Below are 16,411 nucleotides of genomic sequence, written 5' to 3'. Positions count from 1 at the left end.
GAGGGGCTGAATATCATAGTTACTGATCCGGTGTTTCAAAAAACTTGAAACACTTATTTAGCTCTATGTTGAAAGCTTAAAGCTTGCAATAATGTGGGAAGTGTCACTGTGAACAATCTGTGTGTGTGTGTTTGTCGATTTGTCGTGCAGGAACTAGAAAAATGTGACGCCAACCACTACATCATCCTGTTCCGCGACGCCGGCTGCCAGTTCAGAGCACTTTACTGCTACTACCCCGACACGGAGGAGATCTACAAGCTGACTGGGACGGGGCCAAAGAGCATCACCAAGAAAATGATTGACAAACTGTACAAGTACAGCTCGGACAGAAAACAGTTTAATGTGATTCCAGCCAAAACCATGTCGGTCAGCGTGGATGCTCTCACCATCCACAACCATTTGTGGCAAGCCAAGCGACCCGCAGTGCCAAAGAAGACTCAGACTCGTAAATCACACTGAGGTCTTGGGGAGAAGGTTGCGGAACGGGGTTGCATCGAAAAGAAGACACGTTTACCATTTTCCTCCGGTTTGGTATGAAATGTGCAGAACCATAAACATTTTTTAAGAAGCTTCTAAACAGAACCCGTGGATGCAAGTTATTATAAAGAATGAAGGAACGTTGCCAGTGTTTTTTATGAATGATAAATCTGCTGTTACACCCAATGCTAACTACTGTGGCTTTCAGCTGGTGAGGGACTGTGCATGTAGCAAGGTCTTTAACAAGTGGATTTCCTTTTACTTGAAGCTTTTCATCGGTACAAATTGGGAATCATTTAGTTCTGTTTCCTCTCTGCCTCATTCCCTCTTTCCCGTCATTCTCAAAGTTGGCAAACTCCGAACTCCAGGAGGGTTGAGCAGATCTTGGGTGAAGTGCTTTGGCTTTGGTTTGGTTTTTTAAACAGTCTTTAGGGAAATCTTCCTTTCAGACTTTTTTGAGGAACTGTTTAATACATCCAATTGTTATACTGTATCTACTGCCAACGTAAGTCCAGCTCTCGGATTTCTGAACAAAAACAAAAGCCCCAACTTGTGCTGCTCAGAACAGAGTTTACTTGCAGTATCTGTTTAGGATGAGCCTTGTGAGGATGGCAAAAGCCAGTCTTTCTTAAAAAATGTTCGCAAATGTAAAGATTTCTGGAATACAATCATGAAGAGGCGTTCAGGTGCTGCTGGCTGCAATGTGCCTGACTGAAGCTTAAGGCAAAGCTGAGTGGAGCGCAGTTAACTCTGCTTTCGGTTTCAGGCAGTGTCCTAAAGATGTGTTTGCTTTAATAAAGAAGGATTCTGGTAGGTATAGAACATTTCCACTCTGAGCACGCTACTCCTGTACGATGGTGCACTTAACGATCACAAATTTTAATGTTTTTATTACATCATGAAATGTAATTCTACTTCCTTTGTCCTGTCTTTATTCTGAATGAGCAGCATGCTCTAAAATGAAGAGTGTGTTATGTTTTTTATTTTGGGTGATATATTAATATATATTGATTTGTTTTTCTCATTTGAAAGCGATTTTTAAACAGAGACATTTGCATTTGTTTCAAAAGCCCGAACAAGTCGAATGGCTTGGATTTCTTTTCATGTTGAAATATTAAATCTTGAGTTACGACCTTAAAAGTCTTTGTGTTTCAGCAGATTAAATTTTTGTCTGTGGTAACAGGGTATATTTGCAGTTCGGTTCCATTTTTTACTCTTCCCATTTCCGGCCCAGGTCAGACTTCCGAGCAGGTTTCTGTAGCTGTGACCTGGTTGAATCTGCGAACACGCGCCCGCAACATCTGGATTGACACGAGTACCCGAGGGTCGCGTAGCTTAGAACTTTGGTTTGCACATGTTTACTTTTATTTGAAGTGTTACTTGAATATCTTATCTCTGAAGTGCAAGAGACACCATCCTAGACATGAACTGAGCTCTAAAATACAAGACCGTGTAATTCTTAGACTTTGAGGATAATGGAAGTTACGAAGAGTTCTGTACAGAAGGGGAAAATAGGGTACGTAATAAAGTGCTAGCTAGGCAGGGCAGATGAAGGTCTTCCATTGTGCTCTCTCCATTTTGTCCCCTTCCAGTACTCCTTGACTAGGCTGCTGCAACGTTGTAAATTATGTTAGATAGTTCGCTGCTTGTAAATAATTAAAGGCTTTATGGTTTCTAAAGTGCTAAGTATTAAACACCGTCATGAGTGTAACTTTTGTTACCATGCTTTTCATGCTTGTGCTTTATTTCTCACTGTTTGATATTATATACCATATTTATTTTATGAAACACTGAACTTTAATAAAAACCATTAACTGATTTCCTTTTTATTTCATGTGTACTTTTGTTGTTGTGACGCTCCATCCCTTCAGAGGACTAATCTGCTTTAAAGATGTGCAGCTCTGTGTCTCTTGTGCTCCTAGAAAGCTCCACCTGTAAGTAGCTATAATAACCACATGGCACGAGTTTAGTTCTCCTGACCCTGACTGCAAGATTTTGACCAAAAAGCTTTCAGAAAATTGGAAAGTAATTGAACAGTCTCTTTGGTTTATTTTACCAGCCTTCAGACCCTCGAATGGGGCTGGCGGGTCATTCAGCAGTAGGTGCTGTGTTACGTGTCTGCAGATAAATAGAAATAACCTGGCAACCTGCAGCTTTAGCTGTCAGTTGAGTTTGGTTTTCACCAGGATTTGTTGTTCCCCCTTGGCTGTGTAAACACAAGCAGAACTGGCTTAAAAACCCCAACGTTCCAGCTTGAGAGAGGCTCTTGTGCACCCCGGGGGCCGGGGCAGGACGGGAGAAGGAGCTTTAGCTGCAGCGTCAGCTTCTCCTGCTGCCTGTGGAGGGGAAATAGACTGTGGCAGCTGGCTAAAAACCAGTTCTTTTTACTTTCCCACTGAATTTTCTGAAGATGTGCCGAAGCTAAACAATCTGTGAGCCTTTGGTTGTGCTCCTGGGAACGGAGCACAGCCTTCTCGCTCTGGGACGGAATTATTGATCCCTTCCCATGCAGAGCAGTGTGACAGTAGATCTCTCTTTGACTGCTCTCAATTTCTTACACATAATAAATACAAGAATGTACATCTTTAAAGTGCTTTTAAATGCCGTTTATTTTGCTCACACTTTCATACAGTGATCCATGGATTTCCACATGCCTTTTGCATTCGTAGTTGTTGTGTCTTTGTCTCATTTTCATCACGCTTTCCAGCAGCATAAGAGTTGAAGCAAGAATAATCTGAGTTTGGGAAATACTTATCTTGAACACCTTAGTGCGGTTCAACACTACGCTGGGCTGCTAGAATGGTTGAGTTCTGTGCTTTCGGTTAATTAGGGGTTTAAGTGTAATTAATGTGAAGCAGCTGAGACGCGGGTGGCTGGTTCTGGAGTCACGGGCTGGTAGAGGGTGTGATTCTGCCTTGGGGACACCAACAGGAGCCCAATCCTGAGACTTCAGAGGAGCAACTTTCCAGCAAGTGACATGCAAGTAAGATTTTTTGGAGCGCTTTTGTACCCATTTTCCTGCTGTGTTCCATGTGCTGGGGAGTCTGAGGTTTGTGGGGAGGTGTTTGTGTGTGAAAACTCTTCTATAATACTCTTCAGTTTGAGATTGAAATATTCACGTGGTCAATGAGTATATTTTTAGATGTCTAAAATACATCTTTCAACATATAACAGCCAAAACAATTGAATTCCTGTCCCCACACTGATCAGATGTCCTATGCTTTAACTATATATATATATATATATATATATATAAAAATATATATATAAAGACTGAAAATGCAAAATGGGAGAAGAAGTTTACTGCATCTTACCGCTGCAGTTTTTGTGGATGTGACATATATTACGATTTACTTAAAATTTCTGTGGCTGGTGAGTCTGGTGGTGGTTTTAGCTTTAACCCATCATTGCAGCAACCAGGGAGCGTTGATGTGACGCGTCCCTTGAGATTCTCCACAGGTAATTATGAGCGATGGCGATATAAAACCGCCTTTAATCCGCATCCTTGGCAGGCTTCAGAAACTGAGAGAAGAAAACGGTGGATCTGGACTTATTTTTTGATACAAAGGATGTGAGATGCATTGTTGTAGTCCTGTATCTCATGGAAAGTGTCAGGGCAAATATACTAGAATTACAGGAAGAAATTCACACCATGGAACGTAAGTGTATTGTCCACATTGCATTTAAAATTCGGCTGTTGAGCTCATCACTCAGACACGGGGCTGTTACCATGTAGTAAGTAAATAATATGTAGGGTTTGTTTGGAAATTTTGTTTGGATACTTTATCAATATAAAGTTATTATATAAGCAAAATATTTCCCTTATGGTTCTGAGCTTTCTGTTTGCAGGTACATTTAGGCTTATTTTGGGTTTATGGCTTTTGAAGGTCCCCAGATTCCAGTGTGCATATGGAAAAGCGTATTTTTTCTCCTCCGTTCCAAGTGGTAAGTTAAATTCTATATTTTAAAAACTAAACCAAAATGTTACCCAAAATGCCATTCCTACCACTTAAACTTTCTGGGGTAGGGATCTGTTTAATGTTGATTTGGTCTCTTAGGGTGACCGTTGGTTATTCATCAGTAATCTGGCCAATATCCATCACCTGCTTTGATGTGTTCCCTGAGGGTTTAGTACTTTATCTAGTGCTTTTCAGACCCGTTTTGTGGGATATTTGATGCCCCCGCCTGTTCCGCAGACGCGTTTCTGTTGCAAAACCGCAGGATGGATTTATTTGCTTGCCTGTGCTAAATTACAATTACATCTCGGTACTGAACTATTGTCATAGTTTTCTGATAGTCCTGAACTGGTTCAGGAATAACGTATTTATTACACGGCGGGAGGGAAGCTCTGGGGAAAGCTTCTTAAACCACTGTGTGCAGCAGGATGGTTAAATATTCAATATACAGCGTTTGTTAACATTCAAATGAGCCACTTGAAAGGTTTGAAGCGTCCAGACTGCCAGAATTACCACAGTGTTACATGGAAACCCTATTGGAGAAAACCCTCTTTCTTGTGAATGTGTGTCTTTCAGGAAATAGCTAGAAAAACTGATTTTACAGTAAAATAAAAAGCCCTTCATGGTTTTGCTGTACTTGTTGCTACCCAGCCGCATCGATACCGTTTTTTCCCTTGCAATGTATCTTTTAGTGCACTGGCTTTTCCTCTTCTAAAAACCTTCAGTGCCAGAAGCTGATTTTTTTTCCTCAACTGGGGCAAAAAGTTCTACATGAATTTTGATTCATTTTTGGAATTATTTGCTGCTCTTTTACCGCTCCTGTCGCTGTGGAAGGTGGAACCGGACCCAGAGCAAGAGCAACCGGGTGAGGAACCTGCAGCTGCCGTGGCCTCGCGGGACGGTCATTATTCTTGCTTAAAGAATAATTAAAAGGTAATTTTAAGAGGGACGTGGCTTTCTGCTCCTCAACCTGTCCAAGTCTATAGCACAATGACTTGATGGCTTCCAAACTTCTCATGGGTACATTTGTTAACCTTAGAATTATCTTCACTAGTTAAGTTAGGTTATGTTCTTCTGTATAATTTTCAATCCATTTTTTTCACAATATTTTCTTAATGTCTAATGAAGACAATCTGCTTGCTGTTTGCATTTGATCTCAAAGGTAAAAATGGATCTATGTGTGCAGTATGTTCTAGAAATGGGTTCTCGTGGTGGAAATTGTGGGATGAGGATGTCAACCATAGAGTCAATGGAAAATTCTGAAGTGTTTAGAGGTAGAAGAACATGAACCAAATTGCGGCTTAAATTCAGTTTTAAAATGTTCAGTTCAATAGCCACAGAATTTAATGCAGTTGTTGAATCATAGAAAATAAGGATAAAGTAAATTAATTAAATGACATTTATATAAAATGTTGGAGTCATACTGTTCCCGTAACACAACAGAATATCTAAAGTCCCCTTTCCACAAAGAGTTTTGAAAACTGAGGCTGAAAGGGAAGATTTCACGTGTCCCAGCAAGATGATTTGACCCATGGGCTCACAAATCTTAAGCCACCTCGCTGTGGATTTTAAGCTAGAAGTTTTGCTTCCAGGAAAACAAAGACGACTGCAGGCCGGCCTGGTGCTGCATGCAGCTCTTTTATTTTCATTGGTCTTTACAGAAATGTGAAGCATCTTCACAGTAATTGTACAAAACCATCTCCGGTGGCTGCAGAACGCGGCACAGAACGCAGCACGGGGCGTATCGGCGGCTGAGCCGTCCCAGGAGAAACGCCGTGTTCTGGAGAGATCGAAGTAAAAACAGGTACAACGGGGGATATAATAAATATACTCTAACATTTGTTTGAATATTCGGTTTTACTTTAATGCACGATATATGGATTTAGTGCATATTCAGCGTATGAAACCGTTAGTGGACACGTAACATGCGACGGAGCCGTTTCTGGTTCCCCAGGGCGCGGTGTGGCCGCGTTGGAGTTTCCTTCAGGACAATGGGGTTTTTCTGGGTTTATTGGCAGCATTGGACGTGATGGCCGCGTTTTCCTGCCCCGGGAGAAGCAGAAATGCCCCTTCCTGACGTTTCCAGGACCGTTACAAAAATAAAATACTTCTGTTTTTACATTAGTACCGTAACTGAGACTAAAGAATTAGAAAACTTAAATGCTTGTTCTTCGACTTGCATTGCCCACAGGTATCTACAGGAGTTATTTCAACATCCCGTCAGAATGTCTGCTAGAAATTTACACCATAGAAAGTACGCAAAACGCGCAAGGTTTATACACAGAGCTTTCGGTGTAGATACAGCTGTTTATACATTAAACAAACCGAAGCATTGTCAAAATACAGTAATGTCTTTTTTCTCTCTTTTTAGCAGTGTCACAAACCACACATAGACGGGATTGCTTTTGGGATGTGGGTTTCACTTATGGTAATTCGCTCCTTGAATTAAGGGGCAATAAGAATTCCGCGTCACTCATCACCCAAGCCAAATGGACCAAAAATATTGAGAATTACATTCTGAGTAGTTAAACATGTGCAGATCATCACATCACCCATCACTCCTTTTACTTTAACCTGTCCTAGAGAAAAGAGAAAATAAAAAGATAATAAAAGAAAAAAACAACCAAACACCACACAAACCCTCCAAAAAACAACCAACCCAAACCAAACCCAACCACAAAGCCACGCAGGCATATGTGCTTTCTCAACACCTTCTCCAGGTGATGCTGGTTCTGTCCGGTCCTACCCCCCCACCCCAGCATCCTCTCTCCACACTCATTTCTCCCAGGCCGACATGGCCCTGGCTTATCCCACCAATTGCTCACAACCGCAACTTGCAACATTTGTTTCTCTTTTTCTTCTTTTTGTAAACAACTTTTATCAGGGTGTCGTGGGGAACAACCAGGGAATGTTATTGGCAATAACCCATTCAGCAGGCAGCGAGGGCGGGATGGCTGCTGGGGTTCTGTGGTCACATTGTGCTTTACAGGCTCCCCATAAAAAACCAAACCAAAACCCATTGGAGTTTTAACACATTAATGTAAAAGTATATAAAGTTAACAACGTGCTTATTCGCTTGGCAGTCAACTTAAACCTTTACACATCAATGTTGTAGAGTGTGCAAAAATAGATGATGGAAAACACGTTTTGTGTTTCTGCTACGGAAAGGTCTCTGGGGCCGGGGCAGGTGCCTGCTGTGGTTTAACGCTGCACATCCCCGCGTTCCGCCGGGTTGTGAAGCTGAGCGAGGACGGACGGAGCTGCGGGGGACACAAAGGTGGGAGCACGTGTGACAAGGGTTGTTGCCGCAGGGACAGTTTGGCTTGGGAGATGCTGGACATGGTGTAGCCGCATCCTCCCATCCCGTCTGTCCCACAGACACAGCTCCGAGTGCTCCTCTCACTGCTGCCCATCGCCAAAACCAACAGAGGATGAAGAACGTGAACTGGGTGGAAGAGCAGAAGTGTGGTACCCGGGGGTACCTGCCGAAGGAGGAGGAGGGTAACGGTGCAGTTTTGCTCTTGTATGGACAAGCCCCATCAAATCCAAACGACTTGCAAGACGTGGGGACAATACGAAACATGTTCCTGCTCACATGGGGTCATTTGGCATCCGGGTCTCAGCCACGTCCCACCAGCACCAGCGAAGACTTTCTCACTAGTTGCGGTATTCATAGAAAAAGTTAAAAGCCACGGGGGACGTACGACCACCGTCCATCAGTCTGTCCAGCTGTCCCGTCCCTCGGGGGGGTCCAGACACCCCTTCTGTGGTGCAAAGCCAGGCTGGGCATCACCTTCCTGGGGCGAGGGGCCCCACCCGGGCAGCAGCAGCCTTCCCCCCGGCTGGCCATCCTCTTCGTCACCCCCGCTCCCCGGCAGGGACACGGGGCAGGGGGGCTGCTCACAACTGGGTCTCGTCGCGCGTTTCGGGGTTGCAGGGGCCCAGCTTGTTGCTGCAGCTGCTCTTGCGGCTGTGGCCGTCGTTGGACACATGGGCCAGCGGGTCCGAGCGGATCAGGTACCTGCGGAGCAGAGCCTGGTTAAGCCACTGGGACCCCTTGTGGCTCCCCCATAGCAGGAGGGAGCTGGACAAATCCTAAATTAGGGCCTGGGACATGAGGGGATGCCCGTTGGTGCTGTGCTGGGAGCTGCTGCTTGTGGCGGCTGTTAAAATAATGACGAGTTATTTCTCCTGGTGCTGCACAACGGCAAAGCCAAGGGAAAACCTCCGCATGGCTGGTCGGAGCGGCGATCAGCAAAACGGGGCGGTTTGGGAACAGGAGGAGGGGGAATGGCTTGGGAAGGAGTGAAAAACCTCAGGTCATGATGAGAAATCAGCACCTACACAATGTCGTTGAGCTCCAGCCGCGTGTCCGGGGGGGGATTGATCAGGACGTAAGACAAGGTGTTCTGGTGGTCGTTCATCTCATCTGCGACAGGAGGGGAAAGGGTTGGTGAGGGACACCCTGACGGACACCCCGGCAGACACCCCGCTGCAGCGCCCCAAGCACCGGGCTTTGAGGGGTCACAGCTTGTCCCCAAGGACGCCAAGGGGTCCCTGCCCTGGGGAGGCCATGGACAAGAGCGCTGCTGCCAGGAGAGCACCAAGAGCATCGCTGCCTCCCCCCTGCGCCTCCCCAGCCGCTCCCCCCCCGTGGATGTAACTCTTCAAAATCCCCTCTCCCAACCCAAAACCAAGAAGAAGGTGTCTTACCTTGGTTCAGTGCAAAAAAGGGAACAGGTTAGTCTTCCACGTTAGGTACAGCACAACGACTCCACACACCAGGTCAGGGTGGCCAAACCCCCCCCGGGCAGCTCAAACGCTCTTCCCGCTTCTCCCCTCCTTGAATGACTCCATTTAGCATCATCCAGCAACGGGATTTAGCTGAGTGACCGTGTCTCTCGCCAGCCCAAGGGAAACCACCTCCATGCAGTTCCAGAGCTGTCGATGCCATTCAGGGACAGCTCTAAACTACGGTGACATCGCGATGGGGATTGGGGTCACTGAAAGCTGCACCCATGGGTGCTGCACAGGGTGAACAGGCGGCCTCGAGGCCGGGGGGGCACCCTGCGCTTTCCGAAATAGCTGAGAACAAGATCATGGGTGAAATGAATGGGGGTGCGAGGCTGCGGGCAGCCGGGGAGGGGGTGGAAGCTGCGACAGATAACACCATTGACAGAGTGAGCGGGTGCGAATGGACAGGATGGAGAGGGGACAGACAGACGGACGGCAGGGGCAGCGTGATGAGCGCGGGGGGACACCAGCTCGCTGCAAGGCTTATCACTGGGACACATCTCTGGGCTCTCAAAAGGGCCCTCTGAGCAGCATCGGTGCACAGGAGCTGTTTGCTCCGGGGTGGGGGCTGCACCCCACAACCTGTCCTGCTGCTCCCCCCACCCAGCCCTGGGGTCCCCCTGTCCCAGCCGTGATCTGGAGCAGATCCCCGGTCTAGGGCTGCCCTGCCACATGGTGGGACACAGGCCGAGTCCTCTGCCAGAACCGCGCCCACGGGTGCTGAGCAGAACAGCACCAAGCTGCCCTTCATCCTGAGCGCTGGGGTGAGGCCTCTGAACTGGGGCTTTTCTCTGGTTGTGACATGAGCCACAGCAGCTCAAGCCACCACAGCCGCCTGGGTTTGCCATGACGGGAGGTGGGAAGGACCCTGGCAGCTTCTCTGCTCCATGGAAGATCCTTTTCCTGACTCCCCAGCAGCCGAACCAGGCACTGCCCAACCACCAAGCCTATCGCCACCTCATCCCTGCGGCACAGCAGCAGGGCTCAGCCCAGAAGTGCCCTCCAACAATATTTTTTGGGGGGGAGCCAGTGCTGAGCTCCAGCTCCTGCCCCCATGCAGAGATGCCACCACATCAGATGGTGACCCCGGGGGTGCCCGTGGTGCACCCGCTGTGCCCAGCCCCTCTTGCTTGGCCCCAGCGCTTCTGTGGGAGGGGGCGATTCCAGCGGGGCTGAGCTCAGCCCAGCACCCCGGCCAGCCAGCAATGCACTGGGGGGCTCCCATGAGCCCCAGCGGGGGCTGCTGCTCCCACAGTCCATGGGAAAATGCCAACCTTTCACCTTAAGCATGGGCTAGTGAAGCCTAAAATACAGCTGGTTTGGGCTACTGCTAATCTCTAGGCTGCTGCAGTAAAATAAAATGGCATTTCTCATGCACTCTACACCGCTGTGTAAAGGTGTAAACGGTGCAATAACCCTGCAGCTCCCGCAGACAACAACGAGGTGCCCCGGGGCAGCTGCAGCAGCCAAGCCCAGCACCTCCCCAGACAGCAAAACAGGCTCTGCTAACGCTCCAGAGATGTCCAGGAATGCAAACCAAGGATTGCCAAGGGCTTCCCAAGCGCTGCCTTGTCCCCAGGCTGCGGTGACCCACGTGCAGCTGAGAGGCGATGGGGCCGGTGCAGGAGCTCCGGCATCACCCGCCAACAGCTTCTCCCCCTCTGAATCCCCTCCTCAAACTGCCACTGGCTTTACAGACCAAAAACAACTTACAAAGCATAGGAAGGAGATGGATTTTTTTTAACCCCTTGGAAGAACTCAGCTAGAAAAGGGTCCCTTGAGTTTTTATCTCCATGACTTGATGAAGCCCTGTGTTTGCACCATCGTCGCAGGACAGTCTTTTGTCTTCCAATGCCACCCAACAAATCAATGCTTGAAAGGCTCGGGTATCTGAGGTGAAAACCGGCAAGGGTGTGGATTGGGCTTAGCTGGCATGATCTTGTTGTACGCTGCACACCATGAGTCACGCGGGACTCCCAGGGAAAGGGAATTACCTTGCAAATATCCCAGGTTTACCCGATTCATCACATCACTGGCTGTTAAATTTGCTACATCCTCTACAGAACATACAGGGAAAGGCACAGACATAAACAGAGAGAGAGAGAGAGGTCAGCAAGCCATGATTCAGCAAATATCAGAGACGAGCTCCTGCACTGCAGCAATAAAATGAGCAAAAGAAAAAGGAAAAGGGGAGAAGGCAGAGCAACGTGTTCTTCCAAAACGCCATGGGTGTCCAGACACTGATGGTGACACATGGTGACAACACGCTGTCCCGGGCGCAGCTGGCCACAGCCGTGCCGCTGGTCCCCCCGCCGTGCCCAGCGCCCCGGTCCCCACATCACCCTCCCGTCCCCGATGGAGACTCATCCTGCACCCTGGGGGCTGGAGCTCCCCCAGTTTACACCAGCCAAAATCTGTAGGATCAGCCAGGTGAAGGCTGCAAACTGATGCCAACCCAGGCAACGGTGCCGTGAGCGTCCTGGCGGGGCTGGGGTGCAGGGTGGCCCCTGGGGATGCTGAGCCGCAGCTGTGCGGGCAGGGAAGCCGCCCCTGCCTTGACCTCTGCCTGCGCGGGCAGGGGCTGCGAGCCCTGGTCTCCCTCAGCTCTTGCTCCGCGTGCACCTCATTTCCCAGCTCCCCACGCCTGGAGCTGCGTAAAACAGCTTTTTTACAGCAGCAAATGTCATCAGCTGCGCTCCAGCCTCCGCAACAGAGCTGCAGGGAGATGGAAGTTCCCCAGAAAAAGCAGCAGAAATTTTTAGGGCTAGTACTATAGGAAAAAAAGAGGGGAATGTACCCCTGTGAGCCCTCGCCTGGTGTCCCCAGTGTCCCATCACAAGCCTCTCTCCTGCCTCCCTCCCCAGGGATGCCCACAGCCACCACATTCACCCTCCAGGTCCAAACCCCCTCCTGTGCTGCATTTCTTGACATTTTCTCCTCCTCTTTCACATGCCTGAAGGGCTGTGATGGAGAAGCCACCATGGGAGAGGAGGAATCCCCACCCTGACCCCCAGAATCAGCCCCCGGCCCAGCTCGGGCACAGTGCCAGCGGGGCAGACAGATGCTCTTCGAGGATGGAGCAAACAGGCAGCAGCACAGGATGGCTCAAAAGAAAGAAAGGAGGGAAAAAAACCCAAACCAAACAAACCAAGGCAACTATGGGCCACAAGACTTTGTCATAACCAAGGGGTGGGGAATTGTCTGAGGAGGAGGACACAGACGCCAGCACCAACAGGTGGGTGAGAAGCTTCACGAGAAACGTGGCTGCAGGAGGGACCCTGCGGGCTCACCCCAGCCAGACACTGCTTTCACACACAATGAAGCAAACCACTCAGCCCTACAGCTACCGAAATGTTTTCCATGGAAGCATTTTATGAAGAATTAAAGCCTATAACAAAAGGGGTCTGTGCCAGCTGATGGGGCATCACCTCTCCTGCCGCATGGGGGGCAGATGGGTTTTGCTGACTTGGGAGTCAGCGTGTCCTAACCAGAAAGCGGGGGCAAAAGGGGATCACACCCTAAGGCTGCGTGGCAGCACTTGGTCCAGCTGTAGGCAGAAGGGCCAGAGTTACTGAGTTACTCTGCACTGCAGTCCTGCCTGGACCCAGCCCAGAGCCCCGAAATGGGGGGTGCCGCCTGAATTGTCTGGGGGCAGTAGGTGAGGGGGCTCTGCGTGGAGGGACCCCAGCCCTGAACACCTGCGTCTGCAGAAGCCAAGCAAGCTGGGGAATGTGCCTGCGGGGTTAGGCTTGGTGAGGGGTTAGGCTCAGCTTGGGGTTAGGCTCAGCTTGGGGGTTACCTGAGGAGCCCACGAGCGGGATGTGCCACCGCAGAGAAGCGCGACCGAACGGCACTTACCGTACCCGGTGGTGGGCAAGCCCAGGTGCTTCATGCGGTTCTTGACGAGCTCGGAAAGCTCCTGCCGCTCGGAGCGGCGGTAGAGGCTGAGGCGCTGCTGGCTGATCCACTCGGCCGTCTTGCCCGAGTGCTTGTTGCCCTTCCTGCTGAGGCGCCGGGCCCACTGCATGCTCTTGCGCCGCAGCAGCGGGTGCTCGGACTGGTCGCTGGAGCAGGAGTTCCTGTGGTGGCTGGTCTTGATGCCCCAGTGCTCCTTGATGTCCTTGGTGTCCTCGCAGTCCTCCACGTTGATTGAGATCTGTGACTGGAAGCCCAGCAGGTCACGGAGGGGACACAGGAGGAGCCAAAAGGAGCCTGTCCTGTCTCTGGTGGGGTGGGATCTCTCCCATGGGACGGGATCCTTGCTTTGATCCCCATCTCTACTGCTAAAACTACCTGGCCAGCAGATTTGGGATAAGCAGGCTGCCCAGGGCAGTGGTGGAGTCACCATCCCTGGAGGGGCTGAACGGACATGGAGATGAGGTTCTCAGGGACATGAGGTAGTGCCAGGGGTGGGTTGACGGTTGGACTTGATGATCTTGAGGGGCTTTTCCAATGAAAATGATTCTATGATTTTAAGTGGAGTCTAATGGGCACCTGACATCTCTAACACACTTATCCCTGGGCTGCCCAAGGGACAGCCATGCTATTGTGTCCCCACTTTCATCTCACAGCAGATGTGCTGCTGCATGCCTGATATAGCAATGCCCACAGGGAAGCAGGAATTTATTAATAAAGTGGTTTAAAGCATCTCTAAGCAAGAGGTGGATTGCATTGAATTAAATGGCAACTTTCGGCCCCCTCTAGCTGCCTCCTACAAAGCTGAAAACTGAAGGTATTTAGAACAGGACATCGCCCTTCTGTGGGGGCAGGCAGTGCCATGCTGGCACTGGGGTGACAGCTGGCACAAAGCATGTGGCGGCTCTTGGTGGCCACAGGGGCTGCTCAGTAACCCAACCCAGCCACTTGCCCATGGGCAGCCTGGGGACAGGGGACCAGGAGCAGTGGTGACAGCCGGGACGATGCCCGAGCAGCAGGATGCGAGCGGCACTCACCTGCGCTCTGATGTCGTGGGGCTGCAGCAGGGGAAAAGGAAGGAAAAATAAAGTGTCAGCCCAGCGATCGGCCAGCCCTGCTGTGCCACATCCCCCCCGCTCCCCGGGGACTCGGTGACACGCGGCAGTGCAGAAAACACACCCCGAAAACCCCCACCTGCCCGCAGCTGGGCTGCTGCCCCAAGAGACGGGTAGTTATCCCAGGCCAGGACACTGTCAATGTAACGCAGAAGCAGGGACACCAAGGAAGCAAAGACAGAGCTTCCCCTCCCCACCCCCTGTTGCCTCTAGGCCTGAGGGGGCTCATGGACCCCCATCTCTGCCAGGGGGATGCTCAGCCGGGACCATCGGCAGCCCCTACCTCAGAGGTTGCGAACATGTGTGACTCCGTCCTGTAAATCCCGATGGGAATCTCCGCGCTGGAGGAGCAGAGCTTCTGGAAGAGGCGGCCGTATGTCCGGATCCACAGGTCGTCCTCAGTGATCTTCATCTGAGCAACACAGGACAAACATCAACCGCCCTGCAGAGCCTGCCGAGGAGCACCCTGGGGCTCATCCATGTCAATCCCAAAAGTGAGCTCGGCTCCCCAAAAAGACCAGGGGCAATTTCTGACTTCAGGCTTCAGAAGGGGGATTTTGGTCATTGGTAGCTCTTGGGCTTTTGGTAGTGCTGAGACTCCCCACACACGATGCAGGGTAACAATGACCTGGCGTATTCTGCCCTACATTTCCTCCCCCTTAATTCCCCAGAAGAGAAGAACCCTCCACCCCAGTGCATGGGGTGATAGATCCCTCCAGATCCACAATGACTTGGCCCAATGGTTTCAACCCCGAGGGACTCGGCACCTACCGCACAGAGATAACCAGAGCCCGGCGTGGTGTCCAGACCCAGCAGCAGCCGCGTGATGGTGATCATGTAGTCCTTCACGAACGACTGGGGGAGACATTTGGGCAGGAAGCCAGAGAAAAGGTTTGCTCGGTTATTCACTGGGAGATGCAGAGGGGCCGGGGAGCATCACCAGCTCTGTGGGGCTCTCACCTGGTAGAGCAGCGTGTCCAACATGCTGATGCTGAAGACCCTCCCAGCCGCAAAGGGCAGGCGGAACATGAAGGCCAGGTTGGAGCCGTTCTCTCGCTCTTTCTGCAAAAGGAAGAGGAGATGTGAGCACCCACAGGCAAATCCTGTCAGCAGGGGCTTGTTCACAGCCTTCCAGGGTGCTTAGCAAAGCAAAACCACACAGATGCCCCCGTGCAGGGTTTGCACAGAAACTGGAAGTCTCGTGTAAATGGGAGGACACCAGCATGGTGATTGTGGTGAGTGTGCCAGCAGGGAACCAGGGCAGCACCCTTACACTGGCTGACAGAGGGTTCTTCTTCATGGAAATGTGTGACACATGGTTGGGCTTTTTTTGACATGGGCTGGATGTGACCCTGTCACATGCCCCAGTGTCTGGTTCAGGGGTAAACACATAAATACAGAGGAGGAGGCGGCTAGTCCAAAGCTCAACTGCCCACTTTTTTTGTCTGCTGCAAACTATTGCAGGTAGATGCACACTATGGTAGCTACAACATGCAGAAAAGCACAGAACCTTGAGGAGCAAAAATGTGGTCAGTCTCAGCATTGCCTTCCCATGCCCTATGGGAGGAGAAGACCTTCTCTTACCTTTTCTAGCTTAGAAAGGGCAAGAGAGTAACTGTCCTTTGCTCTGAACTGCATGAACCTCATGTTGGAGGGGTGGGTCAGCTCAGTGATGATGCTGAGGCTGGGGAAGAGCCTGCAATAGAAAGAGACCTGTTGTCCTGCATCTCCCTTAGAAGTGACAGCACTCCCTGCAGTTACACCCAAGAAAGACCAAACCCATCCCTGTGCCTGTCTGAGGTCAGAAATAGCCAATTAGATGCTGTTTCCTAGAGTGAGCCCAACCACAGATGTGTCCCATTGCCCATAGCCACCACCCCAGTCACCTCCACCCTTCCCAGCACAGGTAAGGGACCGTGACAGAGCTGGGGCAGTTGTCACCCCTCACCTGAACATGGTCTGGACGTTGACAATCGTCTTTGCATCCGCCATGTAGTCCTCCTCAGCACTCATTGTGCTCTCCTTGTCCACAACCACCAGGTTGTCGGCATAGATGATGCCGCACTGCAGCAAGCTGTCCAGGCTGGGCAGTTCCCAAAGAGAAGAGCGCAGAGTCAGCCCTTGCAAACGACACGGGGAAGCAGCATGCTGCAA

General features: G+C 50.3%; 2 protein-coding genes and 1 long non-coding RNA gene across 20 annotated transcripts in view; 2 read left to right on the top strand and 1 right to left on the bottom strand.

Moving 5' to 3' along the window:
• CAMSAP1 (calmodulin regulated spectrin associated protein 1) overlaps positions 1–2,295 on the top strand; it is a 30,905-nt gene extending 28,610 nt beyond the window's left edge. For all 8 annotated transcript variants that reach the window (XM_065035545.1, XM_065035544.1, XM_065035543.1 and 5 more), the window contains one exon: positions 151–2,295. In XM_065035545.1, coding sequence (XP_064891617.1) covers positions 151–459 — 309 coding nt within the window. In that variant the 3' untranslated portion in view covers positions 460–2,295. The remainder of the gene's footprint in view (positions 1–150) is intronic.
• Positions 2,296–4,287: 1,992 nt separating this feature from the next.
• LOC135575835 (uncharacterized) lies at positions 4,288–6,240 on the top strand. The gene is made up of 3 exons (XR_010467160.1): positions 4,288–4,422; positions 5,268–5,366; positions 6,095–6,240. It is a non-coding gene; the product is annotated as an uncharacterized LOC135575835 (long non-coding RNA).
• A 1,874-nt stretch (positions 6,241–8,114) lies between these two features.
• KCNT1 (potassium sodium-activated channel subfamily T member 1) overlaps positions 8,115–16,411 on the bottom strand; it is a 69,826-nt gene continuing 61,529 nt past the window's right edge. For 8 of the 11 annotated variants that reach the window (XM_065035551.1, XM_065035550.1, XM_065035557.1 and 5 more), the window contains 10 exons: positions 16,206–16,340; positions 15,842–15,953; positions 15,218–15,319; positions 15,029–15,112; positions 14,541–14,669; positions 14,180–14,200; positions 13,086–13,389; positions 11,222–11,284; positions 8,778–8,862; positions 8,115–8,454 (listed from right to left, as the gene is read on the bottom strand). In XM_065035551.1, coding sequence (XP_064891623.1) covers positions 8,334–8,454; positions 8,778–8,862; positions 11,222–11,284; positions 13,086–13,389; positions 14,180–14,200; positions 14,541–14,669; positions 15,029–15,112; positions 15,218–15,319; positions 15,842–15,953; positions 16,206–16,340 — 1,156 coding nt within the window. In that variant the 3' untranslated portion in view covers positions 8,115–8,333. The remainder of the gene's footprint in view (positions 8,455–8,777; positions 8,863–11,221; positions 11,285–13,085; positions 13,390–14,179; positions 14,201–14,540; positions 14,670–15,028; positions 15,113–15,217; positions 15,320–15,841; positions 15,954–16,205; positions 16,341–16,411) is intronic. The other 3 variants (XM_065035553.1, XM_065035558.1, XM_065035552.1) reach the window with 2 other exon arrangements.

This window comes from Columba livia, chromosome 19, assembly GCF_036013475.1.
Source record: "Columba livia isolate bColLiv1 breed racing homer chromosome 19, bColLiv1.pat.W.v2, whole genome shotgun sequence".
In the NCBI taxonomy this organism is placed as follows: Eukaryota; Metazoa; Chordata; class Aves; order Columbiformes; family Columbidae; genus Columba; species Columba livia.
Note: the sequence above shows the minus strand (reverse complement) of the source record. Positions and strands in the feature narration are given on the sequence as shown.